This window comes from Melanerpes formicivorus, unplaced genomic scaffold (assembly GCF_026170545.1).
Source record: "Melanerpes formicivorus ecotype bairdi unplaced genomic scaffold, bMelFor1.0.p_v2 SCAF_65, whole genome shotgun sequence".
Lineage (NCBI taxonomy): Eukaryota > Metazoa > Chordata > Aves > Piciformes > Picidae > Melanerpes > Melanerpes formicivorus.
The window spans coordinates 2827127-2838958 of NW_027142417.1; the positions used below are offsets into that span (position 1 = coordinate 2827127).

Consider the following 11832-nt stretch of genomic DNA (forward strand, 5'->3'; position numbering starts at 1 on the left):
CAACTTCTCCTCCCAGGCTTCACAAAACAGCCCCCAAAATTAGAAGACAACTAAAGGCAGCCAGTGCTAGGCCCAGGGCATGATCAGTAGCTTGATGTCCTGCTCTGACATCTGTTGTGTGCCTCTGCTCTCCAGCAGCCATTTCCAGCCTGACAAGCTTTATCTGGTTTTTGCCAAGCTCTGTCTCCATCTGGGATGTAACCAGGGTCCTTGAAGGCACCTGCAGAGCTCCACACCGAGCATGAAGGTGCCATCAAACCCCAGCTTTGACCTACTTAGGATGTAATCATGGGCAAGTAGATGACATCAGAGGTGGAACTGGGCTCTGGGGTGATCTCAGTGGTGGAGCAAGGACCTTGCAGAGAGCAAGGAGCTCACAGAAGGGGGAGAGCAAACCCAGTGCAGTTCAGAGACCTGACTGCCCAACAGACCTGTGAGCCACATTCACTGCACTGACAGGTAGGGAGTGTGTAGTCCCGTCAAGAGGGATACCTTATTGAAATGATCCCCAATGACTTCCCAGATCCTGGACCACTGCAGCCTTATCCTGCCCATGTTGTAGTAGGAGATCTCCACAATCTTCTGCAGGCTGAACATCCGTGGGTGGGTGGCGGAGAGCAGCTCGTCCATGGAGACCGCGCACAGCCAGCGCACGAAGTCCACTGTGGGGGAGCAGAGGCTTTACTGCAGCTCCTCCCCAGGCTGAGGGCAAAGCTGCTTTGCTGCTCCCAGGGCAGGGGAAGGACACTCACCAATGGCATTGCCATCCAGCCTCGTGGACCCCGTGAATATCCTGTGAGGGGCAGGAGAGGAGATTGTCACAGCAGCTGTAAGGAGCTTCTGGGAAGGGTCTCCAGGGTTGAGAGCCACAGAAAGCACAGAGAGGGCTGGGCTGGAAGGGACCCTCAAGATCATCCAGTTCCAACCCCCCCTGCCATGGGCAGGGACACCTCCCACCAGCCCAGGTTGCTCAAGGCCTCATCCAGCCTGGCCTTCAACACCTCCAGGGAGGGAGCCATCCACAGCCTCCCCAGGGCAACCTGTTCCAGTATCTCCCCACCCTCACAGAGAAGAAGGTTCTTTGGTGTGAGGCTGCTGGAGGCCTGGAGCAGGCCCCAGAGAGGTTGTGGAATCTCCTTCTCTGGAGAGCTTCTAACCCCCCTCAGCCATGGTGCTCCTGGGCAGGCTGCTGTGGGTGCCCTGCTGGAGCAGGGGGTGGAACTGGGTGATCTCCAGAGGTCCCTTCCATTCCCCACCAGGGGATTCTGGGATCAAGAGCCAACCAAGCTGCCCTGGGCAGTCTTTGTCCTGCAACTCTCCTCTAAGAACTTTCTGTCAGCAGGAGGCTGCTTAAGCTTTGCTCTGCTCCTCCTGCTCCACAAACAAACCTCAAAAGCCCTTCAGTGCAGCAATACTCTGCTGTTTCTCCAAGCAGGGGCACACCAGCTCTGTCCTCTAGCACAGGGCCCTCCAGCAGTGCTCACAGAGCCTGAGCTCCACACCTACCTGTCCACAGCCACCACCACGCTCTGGGAGCTCGTCTCTCCGATGGACTCCTGGATGCTTGCGATCTGCTTCCAGTCCACATTGCCTCCAACTGCAGGGCACAAAAATGAACAGTGGCTGAGAGAGAGCACAGCAAGGGCTGGCAGGGAGAAGGAAGAGAAGTTGTGCCACTGCCATTGTCCTATGAGGACAGGCTGAAAGAGTTGGGGCTGTTCAGTCTGGAGAAGAGAAGGCTCCCAGGTGACCTCATTGTGGCCTTCCAGTATCTGGAGAAGCCTACAAGAAGGCTGGGGAGGGACTGCTCAGGACCTCAGGGAGTGACAGGACTAGGGGGAATGGAATGAAGCTGGAGGTGGGGAGATTCAGGCTAGAGGGGAGGAGGAAGTTCTTCCCCATGAGAGTGGTGAAGCTCTGGAATGGGTTGTCCAGGGAGGTGGTTGGGGCCCTGTCCCTGGAGGTGTTTAAGCCCAGGCTGGCTGAGGCTCTGGCCAGGCTGATCTAGTGTGGGGTGTACCTGCCCATGGCAGGGGGGTTGGAACTGGCTGATCCTTGTGGTCCCTTCCAACCCTGACTGATCCTATCAACTGAATATATTTGTTAGTCACAAACCCAAGCAGAGGAGGAACCAGAATTCATCTCCCACATAGTTTGGGTATTGTGCATTTCTTGCCAAGCCTCACAGCAGGGAGCTCAGCCTGCACACAGCCTGCCTGCTCAATCCCTTGCTGCACTGCCACTGCAGTGCCTCAGCCTGGCCCTGCCACCAGCCCTCCTGCTTTGGTCAGCTCTGTTTCAACAGAATCACAGGATGGTTGGGGTTGGAAGTGACCTCCAAAGCTCATCCAGTCCAACCCCCTGCAGTCAGCAGGGACATCCTCCACTAGAGCAGGCTGCCCAGAGCCCTGTGGAGCCAGTGGAGCCTCTGAGCAGTGATGAAGCAGCTTTCCCCTGTTTCCCTGTCACTCCCTGATCCCTTTCTGCAATTACAACGATGGAAATCATCAGCCCACAGTCACAGGAGCCTTCATTTCCAGTGAGAAGGCTCATCAATATGCTATCATTTTCTTGCCCTGGCCCCTCTCCCATCCTAGGAATAACACTTCACAGAGCAAAGCAAGCCCCCAGCCCTAGGCATGGCCTGTTCAGAGCCCATGACACTTCCACAAGGACTACCTCACAGCCCCACCTCTGAGCCTGAGAGTCACCAGTCACGGGAATGAAGGGCAGGCCTGGAGCCAAGCCTCTCCTTTCTGCATCACTTACCCAGTCCCAGCCCCACGAACTCGTCAGGCGCCTGATCCCTCGTGCCGGCGAGCGAGCCCTCCCTGCCCCGCACCGTCCCCGAGATGTAGCGCGGCTTCACGCCCGTGCCGATCAGCTGGGCCAGCTCCAGCTGGCTGATGCACTTCAGAATCTGCTCCAGAGAACAAAGAAGTCAGCAACAAAGAGCAGTCTGAAATGGTAAATAAGCAGCAGAAACAGCCTTCAGGCAGAGCTTTAGAAGCAAAGGATCTGGCTCAAGGTCAGCCAAGTGCTGCTGCTCCCCCTCAAGCGCATCCTGGAGCACTACTGGATTAGTCTCTCCCCACCCTGGCTCTCACTTGGACATGCTTTGCTACTTTGATTGGCTGCATAATGTGCAGGCCCACATAATGCAGGTACAGAGGGCCAAGCTTGGCACCTCCCTGAGCCCTGCACAGACAGTGAGCTGCTGTGCTCCAACCCAGCACACGTGCTCCCTCCCAGCCCCAGCCCCAACCACCTCCCTACCTCGTGCCAGGAGTTTCCTAAGTAGTTTCCATCTGTGTGAGCCACAGTGATGAGAGTTTTAATTGTGTCTATGTTCTTCTGCTTCATCTCAGTGATACCAGAGCTGACTGTCAGCAAGGTAAACCTTGCTAGTGCTTGCACGTAGGCATCTCTCTCCAGCTGCCAAGGAGAGAAACACAGAGTCACAACTGCCTGAAGCATTGCCTCAGCTTCTGCAGCAGAGAAGGCCCTGGGGGGACCCGAGAGCTGATTCCAAGACTTGAAGGGATCCTGCAGGGGGACTTTTCATCAGGGTGTCTGGAGACAGGACAAGGGGAATGGTTTGAAGCTGAGGCAGAGCAGGGTTAGGCTGGAGCTGAGGAAGAAGTTCCTCAGTCTGAGGGTGGTGAGACTCTGGAACAGGCTGCCCAGGGAGGCTGTGGCTGCCTCCTCCCTGGAGATGTTCAAGACCAGGTTGGGTGAGGCCTTCAGCAGCTGAGTGCAGTTGAGAGGTGTCCCATGGCAGGGAGTTGGAACTGGATGACCTTTAAGGTCCCTTCCAACCCAAGGCATTCTGTGATTCTATCAATCAAAGTGAATCCTGCTTGCCCCTCTCTCCAGCTGGGCCTGCAAAGGCCTCCTGGCAGCCCAGCACTCCCCTCAGCATTCACTGATAGCCTGAAGCCCCCAGGTTTGCTCAGAGTTCCCCTCTGGAGCCAGAGAGTCTGGAATTCTTGGCACTGTGCTTGGTGCAGGAGACATTGCTGCATTACATCAGGAGTGACATTTCCAGTGCCATAGCTGCTAACATGGGAGCCAATTATAGCAGCCTCACAGAAGCCGACTCTCTCTGGAGCTGGGAGCAGCATTTCAAACAGCTCACAGCCACACTGAGCTTGTGCAACAGGGCAGAAGGGCTGGTGTGATGGAACAGCACCACGAAGCCAGACAGAGGGAAAGGACCTGGCCACAAAAGCAGTGGGAAACAGCAAGCCAGCAGCCGGGCACAGCCCCCCCCGGCAGGAGCCGGGCACAGCCCCCGGGCACAGCCCCCCTGGCAGCTGGGCACAGCCCCCGGGCACAGCCCCCCTGGCAGCCGGGCACAGCCCCCGGGCACAGCCCCCCTGGCAGCTGGGCACAGCTCCCCCCCCCGGCAGCCGGGCACAGCCTCCGGGCACAGCCCCCCTGGCAGCTGGGCACAGCCCCCCGCCAGCAGCTGGGCACAGCCCCCGGGCACAGCCCCCCTGGCAGCTGGGCACAGCCCCCGGGCACAGCCCCCCTGGCAGCCGGGCACAGCTTCCCCAGCACAACACTCCAGGAGAAAGAAAGGTCACTTCCAGCCAAGGATCAGGTGAAGCAGCCACTGCAGAAGCAGGTGGCCTCCAGGCACTGCAGAGCTCAGCCCCAGCAGCTCTCAGCACCCCCCTGAGGTTTTTGTGGTGCCCAGACCAAAGCTCTGTCTCTGTTTCGTTACCTGGATGTTGAAGATGCAGGCGATCCGGATGGCACATCGTATGCCCTCCAGGCACAGAGAGGCCACTTCTGTGTCATCACAGTCCTGCAGGCCCACACTGAAGGCAGCCAGAAAAGGTGTCCATGCCAGCTGGAACACGCACAAAAGGAAAGTCACACCAGCAGCTGCTGCTGCTTGAAGGCAGTGTTAGAACCGACCCTTGCTAAAGGGGAAAGGCCACCCTCAGCTCACAGCATCGCCTTGGGGCTGCCTTTGCCAAGAAGGAAATGGAAGAGAATGGACATGAGACAGAGCTGGGCAGAAGTATGGTTAGAGAAGACATGAGACAGACTAAAAGTGATGCAGATTGATGCTCCCCTTGGAAGCAGCCACGCCCCAGCCCCCCACCACTCCCAGCCACCCCCCAGCCAGCTGGAAAACACCAGACCCCAAAGCTGGGCCAGTCAGAGGCCCCCAGAGTTTGGGTATTCTCAGGACAACCTTTATCTATTTCTCATTGTGCAAAAGACAATCAACAGCTCCTGCAAGCAGCACAGTGTGAAAGAGACTCCTTTGTTTGCTCTGATCACTGCCCCTGGAGCAGCAGGAGGGACTCAGCACAAGGAGCTGAGTTCAGTCATCGTTCACTCTACAACTCTCCTTTTCACTCACACAAATCCTCTCACCTCAAGTTTAACTACACTCTGTACTTTCTCCCCTCAACAGGCTTCTCCTAACTCCCCCACTACACCAAGACGCTGTTTGCATCAGCATAGGAACTTCTCAAACCCCCAGGGAAAAGAACTCTTTCTTGTGGCAAGTTCAGCAGCTCAGAAACAACCAAAGCAGCAGACAGGAACGTTTCCTGCTTCCAGCAGGTCCTGCCAGCCAGTGCTTCGTGCCAAGGGCCTGGGTGCCATCCCCACACCTGCCTCTCACCTTGAACATGGGCCTCACGTGCTCCAGGTGCGTGGCACTGGTGAACGGGGCCTGCACGTGGCTGACTGCCTCCATCAGGGCTTTGGCTGTCTTGGCCATTTGCTCCATCTCCAGGTTGTACAGCAGCCTCCTCTGCTTCTCACTAGCCACACCTGTGAACACAGTCCTCATCTCTGCCCCTTTGAGCCATGGCACCCTCAGCAGCCCCGAGGATCACGTCTCATTAGGTACCACACTCCTCACCTGCTGGAGCTCCCACACCACCAGCAGGTTATGTGATTCTTATTTTGCAATAGAGAACTGAAGGCAAACTTCCGTGGGACATCACCTCAGAGGATTGCTACCTTTGCACAGCAAACCTCTTTTCCATCACCTCAACTGACAGCATAAAGATCACATCCGCTCAGCCAAACGCAAAGTGAACTGAGAGTTCTCAGTGACCCATCAGCACAGACAACAAGAGTAAGTGGCCAGCCCTTTTCCCAGGCAGAGCTACCTTAATCACCTCTTCATTTCACTAATGGAGCCTCCATCTCATCAAGGAGAAACTCAAGTAGAAAGTAATCATCAGCTCCTTTAAAATGACAACCACCCCATTATGGTAATTAAACGAAGGCTGAAGGTAAGAGGGGTTCCCTTTTCCTGTAACCAGTCTGCTCCTGGGGCTTGGGAGCACAAATTTGTGACCAGAAGGCAAGGCTCTGAATGTTCTCTGGAGAAGAGCAGGGAGGAACAACAGCTGAATCCTCACATGGAGCCAAACAAACCAGTTTGGTGTCTGAGAGAGGACAAGGTAATGAATTTGAGCAGTGCAGAAGGCAGGAGCCCACAGACCAAATCATGCAGAGCTTGGGAAGCACAAGAGTGAGCTGGGCCATGGAAGGCACTCACTATGTCTGCCAGCAACATCTTTACTGCATAAAGCCTCCAGGTGCATTTCCCTCTGCTGCTGTTGAGCAAAACTCGCTCTCTCCATGGTCAGTGCAGCACCAGGAGCTCAGATGCAGAGCGCTGTGAAAAGCAGCAGCTGCATCCAGCACAGGTCTGAGGCAGAACCTTGCCTTCGTGTTAAGGGGCTGGAAGTGAGGAGCCACTTCACTCATCTCACCCTAAAGAGGGGACAGCTGTGAAACTGAAGAGCCCACAGCTGGAAGCAAGCTGGCACTGCAGCTACTCACTTTGCTTGGTGGATTTGGTTGGTATTGTCAATTCCTTTGTCTCCTTCATGGAAATCTTCTTGCCAGCTATTTCATTATAGATTGCAGACAAATACTCTTCAGGGAGATCTTTGCTGTCATTGATACCTCTGTTCATTTTAATATACTGCTCTTTTGTCATTTTGTTCTTGACCTGAAAGCCAGGAAGAAGCTATCAGCACCAGCAGAGAGGGCATGTCCATAGCAGTTAGCAAGACACTCCCAATCCCCACCAGATGCAAAGTCACCATGAAGGCCAAACCTGCTGATGCAGGGGACAAGTGTCCAACACATGCAGCACTACACTGTCACCTCTGCAAACCAAGCCAAGGCCACCTGGGCATTAGGCTGGAGAACCTCCCCTATGGGGACAGGCTGGGAGGGTTGAGGCTGTTCAGCCTGGGGAAGAGAAGGCTCCAGGGAGACCTCAGAGCAGCCTTCCAGTGCCTGAAGGGGGCCTAAAAGGCAGCTAGAGAGGGACTGTTTACAAGGGCTTGTAGTGACAGGATGAGGGACAATGGCTTTGAGCTGGGAAAGGAGAGGTTGAGTGTGGAGACTAGGAAGAAATTCTTGCCACAGAGTGGGGAGGCAGTGGAACAGGCTGTCCAGAGAGGCTGTGGATGTCCCCTCACTGGAGGTGCTCAGGGCCAGACTGGGTGAGGCCTTGAGCAACCTGGGCTGGTGGGAGGTGTCCCTGCCCACAGCAGGGGGGTGGAACTGGATGATCTTGGTCTCCTCCAACCCAAACTGTTCTATGAAGGGAGATGTCTGTGGAGTAGCCAAATGCTCTGCCAGCAGCTCACCTGGGGGCTGTGCAGGTCTGTGGTCAGCATGATGATCGAGTAGGCTAAAACATAGGCAGTGTCCGCACTGGCAAAGAGAGTTTGCCTGCAGGGGAGGAGGAGAGAAAGAGCAGCAGCTGTAACAGATCAGCACTGGTCAGTTACCCCTCAGCTCCCCAGAGCCACGGGGACAAAGCTTGGCTCACCCTTGGTTACACTCCAAGTATCTAGCAGCAAACTTCTCCATCAGGCGATCGATCTTCTGCGCCTCCCCCGGCAGGCGGAAGCCCTCCAGGAACAAGCGCAGCGCCGAGACGAAGTCCTTGGCCGAGAAGTCGTGCTGGTCCACGTAGGCATACATCACCTCCTTGTTGAACTTGTCATTGTCTCCCAGGAACTCCCCAACCTGAGTCTGCACCCAGAGCAGAGAGGCCAAATGACTGCACTGAGCCTGGGACAGAGCCACGCTGCCCGCACGCAGGGAGCTCGGACACGCTCCTGCCGCTCCTCTCCCCTCAAGCGGAGCATTTTGGCCTCATGCTGATCACAGTGCTCCTGGATGCTTCCACCTGCCTCCTTTCCACTGCTCAGCATTACCAGTGACTGACTTCTCTCTGCTGGAATGATCTTTGCAGCTGGGAAGCTTACAGCAGGAACTCAAAGCTTAGTAAACTCAACTTCATGCCCACTGCAGCACAGATCTGCAGCAGGCAGAGCAGGTGCTAGCAGCTGCTGCCTCTGAGCTGACCACTGTCAATGCAACACAGCACAGTGAATCCCTGGGCATTCTGCTAAGGATGCCTGTAAATGCAAACTGAGGTAAAAGTGTGTTTTGGAGGCTGATTTTCAGTCCCAGCACTGAAATTCAGGACTTCAGCTGTGCTGGGAACATAGCCACATGCCAGCCCCTCCTCAGAGAGCAGTGGGGCTGGCTGCTGCGCAGGATGGTGCACACTGCTGGCTCAGAAGGCCAAGTTCTTCATGACAACACCAACAGGAGAGACTCCCACCCTCCTCAGCCAGATACTGCAGGGCCCTCCCAAGTCCAGCAACAGCTGCTAAGTGTAACTGAAGCCAAAGAGCTAACCTAGATTAAGTATCTCCTCTGGGAGGCAGCAGAAAATGCTTCTCATGTGGCTGTACCAGGCTACTGCTAGCTGCAGGACAGGCAGCCCCTTGCTGGACTGAGTTTAGTGAGCTGCTTCTGGCTGCACTGGTAACCAAGAACAAGCTGTAGGCCAGCTCAAGTAGGTCAGACTTTTCCTTTACACTTCACTGAGTACAGCTCTAATGCATACTCCAAATTCCTTGAGCTCACAGAGTGCTCAGAGGTTTCCTCTTCCTCACTCTACACCAGTGTCAGCCACTTCAAACCACCAGCAGGTAGCTTGCAATTACTGCAACAACATCAGGGGAGCAGAAACAAGCACCAGGAGAGAGCTTTCTTACTGAATCTAATCTTTCCTCTTGATGCAAGAACTGAGCAATGTCTTCAGGAGTAGTGCCAAGCATTCCTTGCTCTTGCAGGTACTGGATCCCCCTCTTTGGTTTCTTGTTGAATCTGTACAAGTGAGATCAGGAGAGTTAACCCTTTTGGACCCAGGCACAAAGCCTGCAGCAAAAAGATTCAAGGATTTTTGAGCCAGGTATTGAAAATCCACCTACTAAATATGTCTGCTATATTGAACTGTGCAGCAGACAGGAAGGAGCTATTCCCTTCCTTGCATGATTTTATGGGCTTTTATTTCCCCTGCAGCAGCCTCCTGTTCCTCTCTGCTCCATCACTGCCAGCATGGCCTCCAAGCAGCTCCCAGTACAGAGAGCTGAACACTACTGTCATTTGCTCTGGCACTGGTGAGGAAAAAGCCTTTCCACAGAAACAGCAGAGTCTTGGCTTGGAAAGGAACAACTACATTCTGAAGCCTTCTAGCTCAGCCTGTGGGAAACAGCCAAGGACTCCATGAGCTGCCTGCAAGGATGGAGATGGACAGGACAGAACCAGGCAACACAGACACTGAGCCCTGAAGGACTGGGGGAGGTCTGTTCACAGGCTGAGAGCTGTACAACAAACTCATCTCTGCAGGAAGTGACCTCAGCAAGAGGGTTATGTGACCAGGCTGGAGCCAGGCAGAAGATGCATGTCAGACTGCCCTGAGGAAGTTGGTTATGCTCCTAGCTGTGGCAGGTTAATGAGAAGGAAGCAGCAGCTTAAGCACAGCAGCACTTCCATCAGCAAAGGGTGCCCTAAACCAGAGCACATCCAACTGGCCACAAACCTCATCCAAATACAAAAATCTTCCCTCTGGTCAGGCAGCTCTGGAGAAAGAAGAGCCAACATTGAGTGTCTTGTGGCTAATCACAGAGCCCTGGGGACAGGCTCCAGAGGGGACACCATTCACCAGAGCAAGTGCTGTGGCACCCAGAGCTGTTTGCCTAACACAAGGTATCTCTGAGAAGGAGGAAGCACCCAGGAATCTCCCCAGGGTCCACCTCCCACAGGTGAGAGAAGGGCACTCACAAGTCAATTCCTTGTTCTATTATTTCCTTTTGTTGCTTCAGGACTTCAAACTGCTCTGGGTTGTCGGTGCCAGACATCTGGGTGCTGTAGCTGCCAATGCCTGAGGAAGCTGTGGAGTCCAAGGAGTTCAAGCTTCCATATCTGTTAATTGTCTCAGGGTGCTTGGTCTCATTGCTCTCCTGTTCTGTGGGCTTCTCTTGGCCTATCAATTGGAAAGGGTGACATAAAACACACTGCACAGACATTAACCCCACAGGTTGCTCTGCAGCTCCTCTCTGAAGGCCTCTCCAAGGTCATCTTCAGTGCCCTGTCTGTTTTGCTATGAGTGTTCTGCTTTTGGTTTGGTTGGGAAAACAGCAACAAAAGCTCCAACACAGCTAGGAGGATCCTGTCTAGGAATTCAATTGAGAACAAACAACTCAGACAAGTGACTGCTGCAGAAAAAGGCTTTCTCTCTCTCTCTTTCAGGACTAACAGCATCAGGGGACACTACTCTGCTGCAGCATCTTACTGAAGCCAGGAGAGATTCACTTTGTGTCTTACCAAGTGTTGTCTGAGAATTGGGGTTCACATACTGATCCTTACTCCACTCCACCATGCACTTCAGGATTGATACCAAGCACTCCAATCCCTTTTTCCTCAAGCTTAATTCCTAGAAGAGATTCCAAAAGCAACGCATCAGTGGTGGAGAGCTTAGGCTCAACCTGTCCTGCCAAGAAACAGGAATGCGAGGGGGGAGTTTTACCTGGACATTGGACATGCCAAGCTCTTGGCTCCCCCTTCCTTGAGCAATCTTTGAGAGGTCATTAACCAGCCTTTCAAATATATTAGCTGCATTTAAGTCACAGTCATAGTTCACATAGATGTCCACCACACTCTGGGCATCTGCAAAGGAAGGGACATGGCCAACCTTGGTCAAAAAGCAGACCACAGAACAGCAGAGGGCAGAAGGGACCTCTGGAGACCACCCAGTCTGCCCCCCCCTGCTAAAGCAGGGTCACCCAGGCTGACAATGGCCAGGTGGGTTGGGAATCTCTCCAGAGGAAGAGGCTCCACAATGAAATGATCCTCAGTGAAAGGCAAGGCCAGCTCTGGTCATTAGCACAGAACTGTGAGAACCAGAGCCAAAGGGCCCTCAGTACCTGCACAGATCCTTGTCAGTGTTTGGATCACCATCCACTTGTGGTCAAAGGAGCTAGTTGAGGTCTCCAGGATGTACAGGAAGATTTCTTTGAAGAAAACCTAGCAAATATTCCAGGGAGAGGGAGAAAAGACCTCATGAGTATCCACTACAGACACAGACACCAACTTGGATGGCCAGACTCCAACTGCAGGCACAGGAGAGAAGGGGCAAAAAGGAAGGTAAGAGGAAACACAACTTGTGCTTGACTCATTTGAATTAGGAATCTGAGTGATCACTTGAATGAGCTGTGGAGCTCTGCCCAGCTGAGCAACTCAGTTAGTGTTCTGATCACACAAAACCAGGGGCTCCAGGAATGCTGGGGAGGTCACTGATGGAGCAGAGGAAAGAGTTCCAGGCATAAGAATTCAACCAGAATTCTAAGCTAGAAGAGAAAGGAGCTGGAGGGGCTGCATGCCCTGAGATCTGAGGCAGAGCTGGCTTCCTGCTCTGCTGCCAGCTCTGGACAAGCAGCTCCTCAGAGATGGAGAAATGGCAGCACTGTGTCA

General features: G+C 54.1%; 1 protein-coding gene across 1 annotated transcript in view; it reads right to left on the reverse strand.

The window, feature by feature from the left end:
* The window catches only part of ARFGEF1 (ADP ribosylation factor guanine nucleotide exchange factor 1), a 48412-nt gene that overhangs the window by 10267 nt on the left and 26313 nt on the right, over positions 1 to 11832 (reverse strand). The window contains exons 11-25 of the mRNA XM_068162511.1: positions 11286 to 11385; positions 10889 to 11028; positions 10687 to 10795; positions 10144 to 10345; positions 9075 to 9186; positions 7832 to 8037; positions 7647 to 7731; positions 6826 to 6997; positions 5648 to 5799; positions 4730 to 4858; positions 3277 to 3435; positions 2770 to 2920; positions 1507 to 1597; positions 753 to 793; positions 493 to 662 (exon numbers count right to left, since the gene is read on the reverse strand). Coding sequence (XP_068018612.1) covers positions 493 to 662; positions 753 to 793; positions 1507 to 1597; positions 2770 to 2920; positions 3277 to 3435; positions 4730 to 4858; positions 5648 to 5799; positions 6826 to 6997; positions 7647 to 7731; positions 7832 to 8037; positions 9075 to 9186; positions 10144 to 10345; positions 10687 to 10795; positions 10889 to 11028; positions 11286 to 11385 — 2019 coding nt within the window. The remainder of the gene's footprint in view (positions 1 to 492; positions 663 to 752; positions 794 to 1506; positions 1598 to 2769; positions 2921 to 3276; positions 3436 to 4729; positions 4859 to 5647; positions 5800 to 6825; positions 6998 to 7646; positions 7732 to 7831; positions 8038 to 9074; positions 9187 to 10143; positions 10346 to 10686; positions 10796 to 10888; positions 11029 to 11285; positions 11386 to 11832) is intronic.